Raw genomic sequence first — 18,627 nt, 5'->3', positions numbered from 1 at the left:
GCTCACAGAAACATCTTACATCAATTAAAATGGAAATTCATTGAACTAACATATAAATGAATGAAACAAGTGATATCATGCATGCATGACAAGATTATGCTTGCACACACACACACACACACACACACACACACACAGAAAGAGAGAGAGAGAGTACAGTAGTACAAAATGACAACAGCAGTTTCAAGTAAGAATAACTTTCCTGCACATATATATGTACATATATAAACATCTATCTATCTATCAATAAGATAGATAGATAGATACAGATATAGATATATATTAGATAGATATATATATGTATACCTATATACATGTACATGAATATATGTGCAAGCTTATACACATGCACAGACAAACAAACAAACTTACATACATCACACACACACACACACACACACACACACACACACACACACACACATACAAACACACACTTTCAATACATAACTATAGTAGGCATCCTTCAGTCTCGGAAGACTATGGAGTTGCGCTCTAGGTGTTTATTCTGGTACAGCGTCGGGTGTGGCTGGCCAGTCTGACACGGGAATGACAGTCCCTGTGGCAGAGGGCACAGATGAAGTCTGACGCTGGTCTGTCAGCCTGGGCTGCAGCCTTTCTTCTCATTCTCTTTTCCTCGTGCTGCTGAGCGAGTGTCTCTTCGAACTTGGAAAGACCTTTCTGCACAGTCTGTCTCCAGGCTGACCGTCCGAGGGCTGTTGCTTCCCAGTTGTTCTGGTCGATGTTCAAGGCCTTTAGGTCCCTGTTGCACATGTCTTTGAATCATAGCTGTGGTCTGCCTGTGGGACATTTTCCCTGCACAAGTTCTCCGTAGAGGAGGTCTTTAGGGATCCGTCCGTTGTCCATGTGCACGACATGGCCAAGCCAGCGCATACGTCTCTGTTTCAGCAGCGTGTACATGCTGGTGCATCCAGTTCTTTCCAGGACAGTGTTGTTTGGGACCTTGCTCTGCCAGGTGATGTTCAGAATGCGTCGGAGGCTATGCATGTGAAAAGCATTGAGCTTTCACTCTTGTCGGGCACGCAAAGTCCAGGACTTGCCGCCATACAAGAGGGTGCTCATGACGCAGGCTCTGTAGATCTCGATCTTTGTGTGCTCAGTCAGCTTGCTGTTGTTTCATGCTTTCTTTGTCAGTCTGGTCATGGTGGTAGCTGCCTTGCCGATACGCCTGTTGAGCTCTGCGTCAAGTGAGAGGGTGTCTGAGATAGTTGAGCCCAGATAAACACATTTAATAAATGAAAACAGTTTTCAAAAAATGGACATTGCTTTACACACACACACACACACACACACACACACACACACACACACACACACACACACTTACACTATCTTACTAAAGGAGGTCATGCAATGTTCACAAGCGCACAAATTTTGGATTCATGCTCATAACACATGAAACTGCAACACTGACCCATTACTTTAATCACTTCCCCAACCCCAAGAGAGCCTCAATCTGTAGTCTGAAGAGTTTGAGAAAAATGTTGTTTGTTTTTTTTATAAGTAAAACCACAGCTTCATGTTAAAGAGATCAATATATGAGGGCCTGAAAGACAGTGAAAACTGAAATACAGTTCTGAAAAATGCCTTTCCCACCATTGATACACAGTGCCTTAGAACACTGTAGAAGACAAAACATCCTCATGCAGATGAATCCCTAATCAGGGATTTCTTTTTCTTTTAAATGTTATTATACCAATAATACGATCATCAACAGAAGTACATTTTATTTTTCTTACACTCTTTCCCATTAACCACTTCATCATTTCCTTATAATACAACAATATTTTGAATGCCGCACCTTTTGTGACAAAATATATATAAATATAAATATATATGGAAAACGGATTCATCATGCCATCAGACCGAAACCTATAAACAGATACCTAATTTTGTGTCACTGAATGGGCCATGTGGGGAAGGATACCAACAGCCGGCCCATTCTTACTACTACAAAAACAATTACTAATTTTGCAACTAGTGTTGAGTATTCCTTATTGGAATCAACACTTTCTTCTGCTGTGTAAATTTTGCTGTGTCATAAGCCATATACGATCATATAAGAAACAACATGAGAGCATTTCAAGTCAGCAGATGCCAGACAGAGCAATACAAACAGTCATTCTTTGTTTGAACAGTAAGAGACTGGAACTACCTGGAAGAAAACATAGTAAGAGCACCAACTCTTGAGAATTAAAAAAATAATAATAATAACATCTCAACAGTGAACCTGCTAAGCTGCGCACACACCCACCCGTCGTGATCATGCCATAATTTTGGCGACAGCGATGTACTCAACAGATACAGGCCGTACAATCAATCATTTCTTCTGAAGCGTTCACACATATTAAAAAAAAAAAAATGCCTCAAAGATTTTATCTCGAAATACTATGATGCTGCTTTATCTTATCTGCTTTTCGATTATCTTGTGTGCGTTTGACATGAGTATAAATACTAAATCAAAGAAATTATGATAAAATTACGACATTGTACCGATTGCATGAGAAAGCAATATTGCCCTTCGGCCTTCCCACTTTATTCAAACAATGCAAATGACAAAAATACTGAGAAGAAATAAACTAATTTCGATTATTATCATATCCCGAACAAAACAACATAGCAATGAACCAAGAGAAAGGTCTTTAGCAAAAGTACAACGTGTGACCTAAGTCAGCTAAGCTTCGAGTGGTCCCAACTGCGTAACCTGCGAAAGCTTCCATGACAACAGGATGAAACGCCAGAAGCTTCACACAACTTCAGACAAACGACACCATCGGGGTACACACAGGGAAGAACTGCTGTACGTACCGCAATTCTCCACACATGTCTCGAGAAAACAGCGGCATACAAGCCAGAAATTAACACTCCGTTGTCCTGGTTGACCACTACACAGCAGTCAAGGCAGACATGTTGGAATTTGTACGATGGGCATGCGCATAATCTCACCTGTCACTTCCGCCGGATGTCACACGGAAACGCGGGAATCGAAAGTTGAGCAGGGAATTTGTGTTGATAAGCAATTATTGATCATGCCTTCGCGAAAAAAACGCAAGACAACAGATGGAACCAGTACGTATGAAAACAATGTAACACTAGTATTGTTAGCTGTACTACTTCTTTGTCAGCTGAGGTTCGATGCGCTACTTAGACATGAAAATAACACAGAAGTTAATACTAGTACATGCATCGTTGAAGGAAAGGAGAGAGTTAATACTGAATGAAGGAAGAACGGCTTCAGTAGCAGTGATAGGCAGGGCAGGAAGGAGGAACAGCTAAAGTATGGCAGTGATAGAGGAGGGGGGTAGTGCATTGGGGCAGGAGGGGTTGGGGCGGGGGGGGGGGGGGGGGGGTGCAGCTGCTGCACTTGGAAAGAGCTCTTCTTCTTTCCCTTGACTACCGCCTTCATCATTTTGAAGATTCTGTAGACTATAAGGGGGGTTTGCGTGTTTTGTGGATTCATGAGGTAGGGTTTTCTGGGCCAGGGGATGGGGGGTGAGGTATGGGGGGGGGGGGGGGGGAGGTAATCAGATTCGGGATTTGAAGCCTTCCAGGGTTATGCTGAGAGCAGTCTCAGCAGGAAGGCTGTTCCAGTTTGATACTGTTCGAGGGAAGAAAGACTTTTGCCTGTACAGCGTCCTGCAGTTGGAGAGGTGGTATGCTGCTGGATGCGATCCTCGGGTCCCAGTGGATGCTGAAGGATTTTGAGAGGGCTTGTGGCATGTGTTGATGATAAGACTGCCGCTATGGAACTTACAGAAGTTAATCAGTCTTGCCTTTCTCCTTCGCTCTTTGAGGGGAGACCACTGAAGAGTCTCCATCATGTCTTGCACACTGGATGTTTTCCTGTGTCGATGGGTCGCCCAGCGAGCAGCCCGGCGTTGTACTGCCTCAAGTTTATTGATATCCTTCTCTGTATAGGGGTCCCACACAGAGCTGGCATACTCCAAGGTTGGGCGGACCAGTGTTTGGTAGGCTTGCTGTTTGATGCGCTGGGAGCCTACTTTCAGGTTCCGTCTTAGTAGGCCTAAGGTCTTGTTGGCTCGGTTGGAGACATTGGAGATGTGGGGTGTCCATCTAAGGTCAGAGGTGATGGTGATGCCGAGGTATTTGGATTTACTGACTACGTCAAGGGTGTGGCCACGAAGGGTGTACTCTGATGGTAGGGGGTCTCTCTTCCGGCTCACTGGCAGGGTCTGACATTTGTTTGGATGGAAGCTCATAAGCCACTTCTGCTCCCATTCTGCAAGGCAATCCAGATCCTTTTGTAGGGCTTGCTGGTCGCTGGTGGAGGAGATGGTTTTGTGGCACAGGGTATCATCAGCAAAGAGACGAGCAGTGGAGGACAGTCCAGTCGGCATGTCTTTGATGTAGAGCAGGAACAGGCAAGGCCCAAGAACAGATCCTTGTGGGACTCCAGATTCTACAGGAACAGGACTGGAAGTGGCTCCATCCACCACTACAGACTGCTGTCTATCTGATAGGAACTTCCTGATCCAGGTGTGTACTTTCTCTGTGATGCCAATGGAGTGGATCTTGTGGAGCAGAAGGGAGTGGCACTTTATCGAACGCTTTGGAGAAGTCCATGATGAGAGCGTCTGTCTGTTTTCCGGCTTCGAGATTTACTGAGAGCTCGTCTACGAGTCCGATGAGCTGGCTTTCACAGGATCGCTGGCGTCTGAAACCGTGTTGTGCTTCGGTGATGATTCCATACTTTTCTGTAAAGTTCATAATAGAGCTAGTGATGATGTGCTCCATTATTTTGCATGGTATACTGGTCAGGGAAATAGGGCGGTAGTTTTCTGGGCGGTAGCGCTCACCTTTCTTGAAGACTGGGGTGACGTTGGCCATCCTCCAGTCTCTCGGAACTACTCCGGTGTTGAGGGAGCACTGGTACAAGAGTGTGAAAGCAGGAGCCAATTCTTCAGCAAGCTCACGTAACAGTCTCGGGCTGATGTCATCGGGGCCAGGGGCTTTGCTGGGATTTAGATCCTTGAAGAGTTTGGTTACTCCTGCTACTGAGATTTCTATATTGCTTGAGGTAGGAAAGTTTGATGGGGGGTCTGATGGTAGACCAGTTCTGTCGGTGAACTCCTCTTTGCTGCAGGTGATTTTCGCACTGAAGGCTGAGTGAAATTGCTTATTTAGTATTTCTGCTCGCTCTTTTGCACCTGAGACAAGTCTGCCGTTTTCCTTAAGTGGGGCAACATTTGCTGCCTCTGTACGTATTGCCTTAATGTATGCCCAGAATTTCTTGTTCGTCACTGGTCTTTCACTCGTGCTATCTTTGAACATGTTCTCAGTGTATCTCCAGTAAGAACGGCGCAGGTTTCTTTGGACATTGCGCTTCAGCTTCATCATTTCTGCACACACTTCTTTGCTTCCGGTCTTTTTCCACCGTTTGTACAGTCTGTCCCGTCGTCGGATCATCCTCAGGATGGCATAGTCTACCCAGGGCCTGTTGTTTTTTCCGCCTATGGTTTTCTTAGGGATATGTTTCTCTGTCATGGAGGCGATACCTTCTTTTAGTGTGTGCCACAGTTGTTCTGCATCACTATTTATATCAAAGGTTTCCAGCACTGTATCAGAGAGTTCCGTTGAACATGATTTCAGTGAAAGCCAGTCCGCTTTGGAGAATTGGGGGACTGTGCGTTTTAATGGACGTTGATACGCTGGGTTGGTGTTAAACTCCAGGTAGACAATATCATGGTCAGAGAGTCCAGGGAGGGGCTCAATCCGCGGCACTAGGGATGGATGGCTTGTGAGGAAGAGATCTAGAGTATTCTCTCCTCTTGTTGGGAATGTGACGAGCTGTTTGTATCCAGCGTCATTGATTAAATCAAGAAACTGGAACTGGAGCTGGAACTGTCAGTGTCACTGCCAATTAACTACTACAGATGTGCTGAACACGTGTGTGTGTGTGTGTGTGTGTATTTATGTGGGTGTGTTTGTGACGTGTGTACACACATTTCCACTTTGACATGCAGCATGGATAAACTCCCACTCCAACCCCTCCACATCACCACCTCACTTGTTCTCCCCCCCCTGCCCCCCCCCCCCCCCCACCCCCCGACCCCGTCCTTGGTTGATGCTTGCCATTAATTGTGAGTGAGGATGTGTCTGCAATCCATTTCATTTTTGGCTAATGTTGTACAGCTGTGGTGTGCTGGCAAATGGCCAACCAGCAAGTTGAGTTTACACGTGCATCAGGCATGTACTTCCTTTTTTTTCTTTTATTTAACAGAGGTTTTTAGAGCAGATGTGATGTGGTGTATATTGACCAAAATGGACATTGAAACTGAAACTCACTGATTCAGGTTCGGAGCCTCCAGCCAAGAAGAGCAAGCAGAGCACGGCAGCAAAGAGTGGATCATCGTCAGAACGATCGTCACAGCCACATGGCAAGGGAAAGACTGCTGCCAGCTCTGCACCAAAGGGAGACAAGCCAGTCTATACACACTGGCTCATCAAGTCCGAACCAGAGTCCAGATTCGAAAATGGCATTGATATGAAGGTTCTGAGCTTTTTTCCCCCCATATATTATTATGTATAAAAATGTATAAAACGTGATTGGTATATATGTAAAATGTGTTTATTATCTTCACCATGGTATATCTTGTCTCTTGCCTCAAATAACATGATTCAATAACATGATTTGTAAAAATGTGCAAATGGAATGTTCCTCTGAAAGAAATACTCATTGAACCTTGCTGCTGAAAATTTGAGTGCAACATGGGTATTCCCCCATCAAAGGTTTTGCATGCCTCAAAACAGTTTGTCAGTGCATTTGGCACGAGTTTCCACCCTCCTGCTAATTTTGAGTCCTGGTTAGTTCCAAACACAACAGGCAGGAAGATGGTGGATGTTGTTGGAAGGACTTCAGACTGGGTGGCAGTACTGGGCCCTCAGGGCAGGTGTTGCAGTGTACCAGTGTTATTGGGCGGAGAAAAGGAACTCTTTTTGTGAGTGTCTGTTGTTTGTGAGGATTGAAAACAGGACTGAAGTGGATGTGTTTGGCTTTTTGGAATGTTTGTTCAAGGTTAAGCCTGGAATGCCATTTCAGTTTTTCTGTTTTTTAGTTTAACTTGTACAATACTGTGTTCCTGTTCTGTTGTTTTTTTCATTGTTATTAAACACATTATATTCACAATGTTGCCTTTCTGGTAATATTCTGAAGAAACTGCTGTTTGCTTAAAGTTTAGAATTATTGGTAAAATTTCTAGTTATAAGTTTTTCTTTCTGGAAGAAATATGATTTTTTTTTTTTTTATTATTATTATTTTTTTTTTGATAATCAAGACAGTGCTGAAATACTTAACACTAGTATTGAGATGTTGGTGATTGTGATGATGGTTTTGATGGCGAATTACTCTTGGTATTTCTATTTTCTTATTAAATATAGTTCCATTTTTATGATGAGTTCATTTTATTTGTTGCTACAGTTCAGTTTTGGAGACCTGAAGAATTGCCCTAATCAGACGGAGCACTGGGATGGTGTGCGAAATTATCAGGTAAGAATTTATGTGTGTTCTGTTTGGTACACTCCTTGCATTTTAAAATGCATGTATACCAAGTCCAGAAGTCCAGTATATGTTTTTGACTCACTTGTGTGAACAAAGTGAGTCTATGTTTTAACCCGGTGTTCGGTTGTCTGTGTGTGTGTGTGTGTGTGTCCATGTGTCTGTGTGTCCGTGGTAAACTTTAACATTGACATTTTCTCTGCAAATACTTTGTCAGTTGACACCAAATTTGGCATAAAAATAGGAAAAATTCAGTTCTTTCCAGTCATCTTGTTTAAAACAATATTGCACCTCTGGGATGGGCACAAAAAAATAATAAAAGAAGCCTAATTATATGCAAACTGCATTTACTGTTATATTTATATTTTTTGTATTCTCTAAACTTGGCACTTTGACCTCTTATTCTGACACAACAACAAGAGGAGTCATTATTATCATTTTTTGTCAAACAGGAACTTCTTTTGCGAAGCATGGAATTTTTATTTATTTTGCAAACATTTTGGTGCAGATAGTAAAAAAGGGAAATTACTCTAATTAATGCTAGGGGACTTAATTTATCACAAGTGAGTCTTAAGCCTTGCCTCTCTTGTTTTAAATTATAATCAGTAATGTGATACTGACTCCATTGCAGTGGAGGCACTGTGTCAGAATCGGTAAGGTGTTTGACTTCTGATCTTGTGGTCCGAATTTGGTCCCTGATATCGGCCTGGTGTTGTAGCAGTATGGTGAAGACGCTGGTCTGCCACTACAGTGTCCATGAGGATCTGGGTTCGAATCCCTCTCTCGGGTGCACTGAAAAAGAACCCTTGGCAACGAGTGTTGTCCTCTGGTGCACTGAAAAAGAACCCTTGGCAACGAGTGCTGTCCTCTGGTGCACTGAAAAAGAACCCTTGGCAACGAGTGCTGTCATCTGGTGCACTGAAAAAGAACCCTTGGCAACGAGTGCTGTCCTCTGGTGCACTGAAAAAGAACCCTTGCCTTGGCAACGAGTGTTGTCCTCTGGTAAAATTCTGCAGAATACATCCACTGTGATAGGCACACAAATATAATTGCATGCACTCAGGTCCTGACTGAGCGCGTTGGGTTGTGCTCCTGGTCAGGCATCTGCCTAGCAGATGTGGTGTAGCGTATATGGATTTGTTCGAACACAGTGACACCACTTTGAGAAACTGAAACTGAAAAAAAACTGAAACTGCAGGCACTGTATTTTCCTCACTTCACTGAGGTGTGAATGTGTACCAGACTTGGTTGAGGGAGGTGAAAGCAGTGGATGGAGAGGTTTGGGTGTAGCCTTTCTATGCTGAGTCCTGATCACAGTGGATGTGAAGTCAGTCCTGAACACAGTGGATATGAAGTCACTGTCCTGAACACAGTGGATGTGAAGTCACTGTCCTGAACACAGTGGATGTGAAGTCAGTCCTGAACACAGTGGATGTGAAGTCAGTCCTGAACACAGTGGATATGAAGTCACTGTCCTGAACACAGTGGATATGAAGTCAGTCCTGAACACAGTGGATGTGAAGTCAGTCCTGAACACAGTGGATATGAAGTCAGTCCTGAACACAGTGGATATGAAGTCAGTCCTGAACACAGTGGATGTGAAGTCACTGTCCTGAACACAGTGGATGTGAAGTCAGTCCTGAACACAGTGGATATGAAGTCAGTCCTGAACACAGTGGATATGAAGTCAGTCCTGAACACAGTGGATGTGCTGTCCTGAACACAGTGGATGTGAAGTCAGTCCTGAACACAGTGGATATGAAGTCAGTCCTGAACACAGTGGATATGAAGTCAGTCCTGAACACAGTGGATATGAAGTCACTGTCCTGAACACAGTGGATATGAAGTCACTGTCCTGAACACAGTGGATGTGAAGTCACTGTCCTGAACACAGTGGATATGAAGTCACTGTCCTGAACACAGTGGATGTGAAGTCACTATCGTAATGGCTGTACAAAGCTGTGGGACCTTTAACCCGACTCCATGACTACGGTGACAGTTTATGTCTCCATCTATATGTGTGTGTGTTAGTGTGTGTGTGTGTGAGTGACCAAAATCCATGTATACTGTATGTGTATCTTTGTGTGTGGTAATGAAAGATTTCAAACTTGACCACTGTTGAACAAGATTTCCACCCCACCCCACCCCACTTGTTTTTTTTAAACCACATTTGAAAGTCATTTTCTGGAAAAGGCCCAGGCTTCATTATTATTATTTGCATTATTATTGGTATTTACATTATTATTGTTACAATTTTCTCCAAGTGAAGTTGAATCCTGCTGCAGTGTCAGTGGTGACCTCCCTTGATGTGTTGTGGGGTCAGGCGTGGTCCATGCAGACATGCTGCAGCAGTGCATTCACTGCTATATGTATTCATATAAAGAAAGGTGTAAAGTAGCTGTCAGTTGTGAATGTACAAGCACTAACACCAGGAACATATTCCCAAGTCCATAATCACTGGTAGAATTTGAATGAACGTTGATGTATTGCTGGGTTGAACATGTTATGCAGTGTTGTGGCTTTTTGTTTCTTCTTCTCTGGTGCCCTTGTATTAATTTGTGAAAATGTGTGACTTTTGGAAGTGAGAATGACAGTAAAGTTGAGTCATGTAGTTTGCCTCTCTACCTTCTGTTTCTCATCTATGATGATTTTACCCTGCAGGCCAGAAACTTCCTGCGAGACGACATGAAGGAGGGCCACAAAGCGTTCTTCTATCACAGCAACTGTAAGGAGCCTGGTATCATTGGGACCTGTACGGTTAGTGCTTTGCTGCTTTTGTTGCTGGTCAGTGTGGAGAAATTTTGTCATTAATGTGGGTTATATTTATGAATTTATAATGTGGAGAGATGGCCTAGAGGTAATGCCTCTGCCAAGGAAGCGAGAGAATCTGAGCGCACTGGTTTGAATCCTGGCACAGTCGCCATTATTTTCTCCCCCTCCACTAGACCTTGAGTGGTGGTCTGGACGCTAGTCATTCGGATGAGATGATAAACTGAGATTCCATGTGCAGCATGCACTTAGCGCACATAAAAGAACCCATGGCAACAAAAGGGTTGTCCCTGACAAAATTTTGTTGAAAAATCCACTTCAATAGGAAAAGAAATAAAAAAACTGCAGGCAGGAGGAAAAAAACAAAACAAAGAGTGGCGCTCTCAGTGTAGCGACGCGCTCTCCCTGTTGAGAGCAGCCTGAATTTCACACAGAGAAATCTGTTGTGACAAAAAAGAGTAATACAATACAATAAATGATAAATATAGCTGGCAGTATGTTTCAGTTTGGCCAGTGGATGGTAATTGTTCAGCTGTCGGGTGGGGGAGGTGTCTGTGGCTGCCATGTTGATGTTTGGTGGGGAGGGAGAAGAGGATGTGAATGCACTGTGGTGGTGGTGGTGGTGTTAGGTGTCAACAGTTTCATGTTAATCATTCCTCCAAAATTGTACAGTGTTGGCAAAAAATGTATTTTCAGGCTGATCATGTCTTGCTTGGTTTATGATTGATGCATGTTTACTGAGCATTTGACACTTCCTTCAAGACTACAAAATGCAGATACCACCTTTTCAGTTTTTGAGCACCAAAAGCAATGTGGCAGAATAGTTAAGACGCTCATCTGCCAATACAGAGTCCCTGAGGGTCTGGGTTCAAATCCCACTCTCTCCCTCTCCCTAAGTGTGACTGGAAAGTGGAACTTAGCGTCTAGTCATTGGGATGAGACTATAAACCAAGGTCTTTGTGCAGCTTGGCACGCTGAAAAGAAACCATGGCAACAAGAGTGTTGTCCGCTGGCAAAAGTCTGCAGAACTCTGATAGGTACACATACATACATACATGCATGCATGCACTTAAGGCCTGACTAAGCATGTTACGTAATGTTGCTGGTCAGGCATCTGCCTGGCAGATGTGGTGTAGCAGTACATGGATTTGTCTGAACACAGTAACACCTCTTTGAGAAACGACAGTGAACACTGTTAAATGTACTGGTCCTTTTCCCTTCTTCCCTTTCCTCACTCTTCACTCCTCTCCTGTTCAGCGTCTTTGTAACAGGGATTTGTGACCTGTATCAGTCCACAGAACATTATATCACTCACATTTTCCTTTGTCTCAGTGATTTGTTCTACAAATTTATGAGTTATTTAAATGGTTTGTGAACAGTGCTTTGAATTTGATGCTCTTTTAATTTTGCAAGCTGTTTTTGATTATGTTTTCAGGTTGTCAAGTCAGGCTACCCTGATCATACCCAGTTTGACAAGTCTGATCCCCATTATGACAGGTAAGAACATTGTCTTGCTGTGTTAATAGCACTGATCCCCATTATGACTTATAGCACTGATCCCCATTATGACTTATAGCACTGATCCCCATTATGACTTATAACACTGATCCCCATTATGACAGGTAAGAACATTGTCTTGCTGTGTTAATAGCACTGATCCCCATTATGACTTATAACACTGATCCCCATTATGACTTATAACACTGATCCCCATTATGACTTATAGCACTGATCTCCATTATGACTTATAACACTGATCCCCATTATGACTTATAGCACTGATCCCCATTATGACTTATAACACTGATCCCCATTATGACTTATAGCACTGATCCCCATTATGACTTATAACACTGATCCCCATTATGACTTATAACACTGATCCCCATTATGACTTATAGCACTGATCCCCATTATGACTTATAACACTGATCCCCATTATGACAGGTAAGAACATCGTCTTGCCGTGTTTATAGCACTGATCTCCATTATGACTTATAGCACTGATCCCCATTATGACTTATAACACTGATCTCCATTATGACTTATAGCACTGATCCCCATTATGACTTATAACACTGATCCCCATTATGACAGGTAAGAACATCATCTTGCCATGTTTATAGCACTGATCTCCATTATGACAGGTAAAAGCATCATCTTGCCATGTTTATAGCACTGATCCCCATTATGACAGGTAAGAACATTGTCTTGCCGTGTTTATAGCACTGATCCCCATTATGACTTATAGCACTGATCCCCATTATGACTTATAACACTGATCCCCATTATGACTTATAACACTGATCCCCATTATGACAGGTAAGAACATTGTCTTGCTGTGTTAATAGCACTGATCCCCATTATGACTTATAGCACTGATCCCCATTATGACTTATAGCACTGATCCCCATTATGACTTATAGCACTGATCCCCATTATGACTTATAACACTGATCCCCATTATGACTTATAGCACTGATCCCCATTATGACAGGTAAGAACATCGTCTTGCCGTGTTTATAGCACTGATCCTCATTATGACAGGTAAGAACATCGTCTTGCTGTGTTTATAGCACTGATCCTCATTATGACAGGTAAAAGCATCATCTTGCTGTGTTTATAGCACTGATCCCCATTATGACAGGTAAGAACATCGTCTTGCCGTGTTTATAGCACAACTGTTTCCTGACTGGTATACAAGAAGTATGTGAAGATGTTTGTGTGTTGTCTGTATCATCTGGTGACAGGTTTACAAGAAGCATGTGAAGATGTTTGTGTGTTGTCTGTATCATCTGGTGATAGGTATACAAGAAGTATGTGAAGATGTTTATGTGCTGTATTGTCTGACGGAATTCTATTCAGAATCAGAATAACTATATTGTCTCAGTAGAGAAATTAAGTGTGGTGAAGTCTGTGACTACAGATTGTGAAGCAAAACAGTAAAATTTGGCTAACAACATGTACATAAAATAACACTCAACTCAGTCATAGCAAAGCAGGTCCAATAAGAAAACAACCCCCCCCCCCCACCCCACCCCCATTAACTTTCCATTATTCAAAACACACACATACACGTGCACAAGCACCCATGCACACTTATTGTATGTTCATGAGCACAACATATCAAATGAATATAGTGTTGAAATCAGTTAACATTAATACTGATCTGTAAAACACACAACCAAATTTTAAATACCTGATGTCGGAATCAAATGTCCAGTTCCAGCAAGCGTGACAACCCTAAGTGGTACATGGTGGACGTGAAGTACGGCGCACCGCTGCCTCGCTTCGTGTCACTGTCAGAACTGAAACGTTTGCACCAGGAGCATGCTGGGAAGGGAGGCCCTCTCCGCAATATGGCGCTGTTTACACGGGCGCGGTTGTCGGTGCAGCCAGTGTCACAAGGTTGGTTTTATCTCGAGTCTTGCAGGGTCCCTGTCTTTCTCTTTCCCTGGCCAACACACTCTCTCTCTTTCCGTGGAGAAAATGGTGAATATTTACTGATAGTATGGTGACATCTGCATACTGTATTATTGCCATTCATTCATGTGGGGCTATGGCCTTGAGTGAATAAATCATCTCAGTCTCAGTCTCTTTCCCTGGCCCACACACACTCTCTCTCTTTCCCTGGCCCACACTCTCTCTCTCTTTCCCTGGCCTGCCCACACACACTCTCTTTCCCTGACCCACACTCACTCTCTCTACTCTCATTGTTTTATGTTTATGTGTTATTGCTCGTGTATATGTGCTATACTTGTTATCTTTCTGATCAGTGTTGAAGTTTTCAGTTCATAAATTCTAACATTTGGTTTTTTGGCAGTTTTATTTCTTACCCATACAAATGGGTCGTCTGTGGGGAAAGTCAGGGGAGATAACTGGCAGTACTGAGTTAAAATGTATCTTTTCTGTCAATATGTTACAGTCTGTATTATCTCCACTTTTTTCTTTGTGCTGGTTGTATCATCATCTTTGTTATTGTTGTTGTTACTGTTGTTAATTGTTCTTGCTGTTGATGTCAGTTGTGCTGCTGTTTCTGTTTGTTACCCGTCTTAATTTCCTGATGTCCAGTGTAGTTGAGTGAGGACAGATTGGACAAGGATAAATGTTTGTACAGAGAGAGATGGAATACTTCATGGTAAATCTTCTTTAAGTTCCTGGAGAGAGATGGAATACTTCATGGTAAATCTTCTTTAAGTTCCTGGAGAGAGATGGAACACTTCATGGTAAATCTTCTTTAAGTTCCTTGAGAGAGATGGAACACTTCATGGTAAATCGTCTTTAAGTTCCTGGAGAGAGATGGAACACTTCATGGTAAATCTTTTTTAAGTTCCTGGAGAGAGATGGAATACTTCATGGGAAATCTTCTTTAAGTTCCTGGAGAGAGATGGAATACTTCATGGTAAATCTTCTTTAAGTTCCTGGAGAGAGATGGAATACTTCATGGTAAATCTTCTTTAAGTTCCTGGAGAGAGATGGAATACTTCATGGGAAATCTTTAAGTTCCTGGAGAGAGATGGAATACTTCATGGTAAATCTTCTTTAAGTTCCTGGAGAGAGATGGAATACTTCATGGTAAATCTTCTTTAAGTTCCTGGAGAGAGATGGAATACTTCATGGTAAATCTTCTTTAAGTTCATGGAGAGAGATGGAATACTTCATGGTAAATCTTCTTTAAGTTCCTGGAGAGAGATGGAATACTTCATGGTAAATCTTCTTTAAGTTCCTGGAGAGGGATGGAATACTTCATGGTAAATCTTCTTTAAGTTCCTGGAGAGAGATGGAATACTTCATGGTAAATCTTCTTTAACTCACTCGCTGCCATTGTCCGCATATGCGGACATCGTCGGAGAAAGCGTTGGATGCCAATGTCCGCATATGCGGACTTGGATTTTAAAAAGTCGTGCTGTCGGAGTGACGCGTCGGATGCGAAAATCAAAAGCAGATGTGATATCTTACGTCACCTCTGGTCAGCTTTTCATTCACACACGCTGCGTGTGTGTCGCGATAAGCTCAACCGCACTTGATAACAAAGCGTGCCCCCTGTCAGCTTTGTAAGTTGTTTGACAAGATGGCGTCACGGCGAAGTGTTCGACACGGTCGGAGAGGTGAAATGTTACTCAGCGTCGAAGATGCTTTGGAAATGATCCAAACTGAAGGCTCTGATGTCGAAGGAGATAATGTTGATTCTTCGGACAGTTAATTTGAACCAGATCCCGATGAACTAGAAACAGATTCGGCCACTGAAGAGAGTGTTTACAATGGAGAGGAAAGTGAGGACATTGTGCCAGCAGATGAGACAGACACAGACGACGAAACCACTGAGGAAATGGACGATTTTGCAAGTGTTTTCACCAGTGATTGGACTGACAATTTTTCCTTTTTCCCTCTTGCACATCCCTTCACTGGCATACCAGGTTTGTCAGCTGACTGGCAAGTCAACACCCAGCCGGTTGAGTTTTTTTCTTTGTTCTTTGATTTTCATTATGTAGAGACAATATTTTTTCTTGTATGAGTGAATTTCAACTTTCTTCACCACCTGTTCATACTTCATTGCATGCACTAGGTCTTCAGTTCCTCAAATAGTGTTAGAATGTGATGTGGAACATGTTGGTGTACCTTTCTGATGGGTGCAAAAATGCTAAAAAATACACTAAATATGGATACCGCGATCAACATCAAGACGGTGAGTAAATACTTTGATTTTTTGCACACATATGGAACAACATTCCTTGCATACATATACTAAATATCAATTGTCTGGGTGTTTATTTGGTTTTTTTACAATTTTTTCCCCATCCTATACAAACCCTGGGTTTTCAGGGATTGGCAAGGGCAAAAACTCTTGGCATGGAGTGAGTTAAGTTCCTGGAGAGAGATGGAATACTTCATGGTAAATCTTCTTTAAGTTCCTGGAGAGAGATGGAATACTTCATGGGAAATCTTCTTTAAGTTCCTGGAGAGAGATGGAATACTTCATGGTAAATCTTCTTTAAGTTCATGGAGAGAGATGGAATACTTCATGGTAAATCTTCTTTAAGTTCCTAGAGAGAGATGGAATACTTCATGGTAAATCTTCTTTAAGTTCCTGGAGAGAGATGGAATACTTCATGGTAAATCTTCTTTAAGTTCCTAGAGAGAGATGGAATACTTCATGGTAAATCTTCTTTAAGTTCCTGGAGAGAGATGGAATACTTCATGGTAACTCTTCTTTAAGTTCCTTGAGAGAGATGGAACACTTCATGGTAAATCTTCTTTAAGTTCCTGGAGAGAGATGGAATACTTCATGGTAAATCTTCTTTAAGTTCCTGGAGAGAGATGGAATACTTCATGGTAAATCTTCTTTAAGTTCCTAGAGTGAGGTGGAATACTTCATGGTAAATCCTTACATTTTTAGGTTAGTTAAATTCCCAGGTGGTTAAAGAATTACTGTGTGTGTGTGTGTGTGTGTGTTCACTTATCCACATGGCTGTTTCAGTAATGTCCTTTCCATTGTCTTCACTTTGTGCCGCCCTTTTCATACTGTCATATCTATGTTTCAGAAGAGTGGGATTTCATCGTGGAACTGTCCAAGACAGATGGCTGAAAAAGAAACACTACCAGTCCTCACCCCATGTTTTTTCTTCTTCTTCAGCTATGATTTCTTAGGGAAGGACAATACTCGTAAACATGTTTGTTTCAAAGAGAGAGAGATACATATAGTATATAGTACTCACATACATTGTGAAAAATGCAGATTGTTTTTTAATGTTTTATTTGAGTTGATTAAGTGTTTTACTGTTGTCAAAAAATGATAGTTCATTTTTGTAATTTTCATATGAGCTGGAATCAGAAATGTGTCACTTGTATAGCTCTGAGAGAGAGAGAGAGAGAGAGAGAGAGAGAGCATGCATACATGCTTTATTTGGGAGGAAGGGGGGAGGGTTGTTTGATTGATTGTTTACTGAACTTAGATATGTAATGTTAACTTCAGAGCCAGACAAAAATGCATTGTTTTTGTTCTAGTTAATGTGAATAAAACGTTGCTAAAATGAGAAACATCTGTCATTTTCTTTGTATCGGTATCATTGCCATTTTTCGCAGCCAGTTCTGCTGTCTTGTTCCTGAAACATTGGAAGCTTCATCAGCACATATCTGTCCTGTAACATTGTGGATCCTTACTGTTGCTGTGTCAGCTTGGAGAGACCTGTAACATTGGATCCTTACTGTTGCTGTGTCAGCTTGGAGAGACCTGTAACAGTTGGATCCTTACTGTTGCTGTGTCAGCTTGGAGAGACCTGTAACAGTGTGGATCCTTACTGTTGCTGTGTCAGCTTGGAGAGACCTGTAACTGGATCCTTACTGTTGCTGTGTCAGCTTGGAGAGACCTGTAACTGGATCCTTACTGTTGCTGTGTCAGCTTGGAGAGACCTGTATCAGTGTGGATCCTTACTGTTGCTGTGTCAGCTTGGAGAGACCTGTAACATTGGATCCTTACTGTTGCTGTGTCTGTTTGGAGAGACCTGTAACAGTGTGGATCCTTACTGTTGCTGTGTCAGCTTGGAGAGACTTGTAACTGGATCTTACTGTTGCTGTGTCAGCTTGGAGAGACCTGTAACATTGTGGATCCTTACTGTTGCTGTGTCAGCTTGGAGAGACCTGTAACTGGATCCTTACTGTTGCTGTGTCAGCTTGGAGAGACCTGTAACAGTGTGGATCCTTACTGTTGCTGTGTCAGCTTGGAGAGACCTGTAACAGTGTGGATCCTTACTGTTGCTGTGTCAGCATGGAGAGACCTGTAACAGTGTGGATCCTTACTGTTGCTGTGTCAGCTTGGAGAGACCTGTAACAGTGTGGATCCTTACTGTTGCTGTGTCAGCTTGGAGAGACCTGTAACAGTGTGGATCCTTACTGTTGCTGTGTCAGCTTGGAGAGACCTGTAACAGTGTGGATCCTTACTGTTGCTGTGTCAGCTTGGAGAGACCTGTAACAGTGTGGATCCTTACTGTTGCTGTGTCAGCTTGGAGAGACCTGTAACATTGGATCCTTACTGTTGCTGTGTCAGCTTGGAGAGACCTGTAACAGTGTGGATCCTTACTGTTGCTGTGTCAGCTTGGAGAGACCTGTAACATTGGATCCTTACTGTTGCTGTGTCAGCTTGGAGAGACCTGTAACAGTGTGGATCCTTACTGTTGCTGTGTCAGCTTGGAGAGACCTGTAACATTGTGGATCCTTACTGTTGCTGTGTCAGCTTGGAGAGACCTGTAACAGTGTGGATCCTTACTGTTGCTGTGTCAGCTTGGAGAGACCTGTAACAGTGTGGATCCTTACTGCTGCTGTGT

General features: G+C 42.6%; 2 protein-coding genes across 2 annotated transcripts in view; one reads left to right on the top strand and one right to left on the bottom strand.

The window, feature by feature from the left end:
* The window catches only part of LOC143301350 (uncharacterized), a 30,614-nt gene extending 27,686 nt beyond the window's left edge, over positions 1 to 2,928 (bottom strand). The window contains exon 1 of the mRNA XM_076615571.1: positions 2,830 to 2,928. The gene's annotated coding sequence lies outside the window, so the exon portion shown is untranslated. The remainder of the gene's footprint in view (positions 1 to 2,829) is intronic.
* Positions 2,929 to 2,975: 47 nt separating this feature from the next.
* LOC143301353 (thymocyte nuclear protein 1-like) lies at positions 2,976 to 17,200 on the top strand. The gene is made up of 7 exons (XM_076615574.1): positions 2,976 to 3,090; positions 6,336 to 6,532; positions 7,460 to 7,528; positions 10,199 to 10,294; positions 11,742 to 11,803; positions 13,530 to 13,714; positions 16,849 to 17,200. The coding sequence occupies exons 1-7, from the start codon at positions 3,051 to 3,053 to the stop codon at positions 16,890 to 16,892; spliced, it is 693 nt and encodes a 230-aa protein (XP_076471689.1). The 5' UTR covers positions 2,976 to 3,050; the 3' UTR covers positions 16,893 to 17,200.
* The last annotated feature ends 1,427 nt before the right edge of the window (positions 17,201 to 18,627 follow it).

Source organism: Babylonia areolata, chromosome 27, assembly GCF_041734735.1.
Source record: "Babylonia areolata isolate BAREFJ2019XMU chromosome 27, ASM4173473v1, whole genome shotgun sequence".
NCBI classification, from domain to species: Eukaryota; Metazoa; Mollusca; class Gastropoda; order Neogastropoda; family Buccinidae; genus Babylonia; species Babylonia areolata.
The sequence above is the reverse complement of the archived record's forward strand: the minus strand, read 5'-3'. Positions and strand labels throughout refer to the sequence as shown.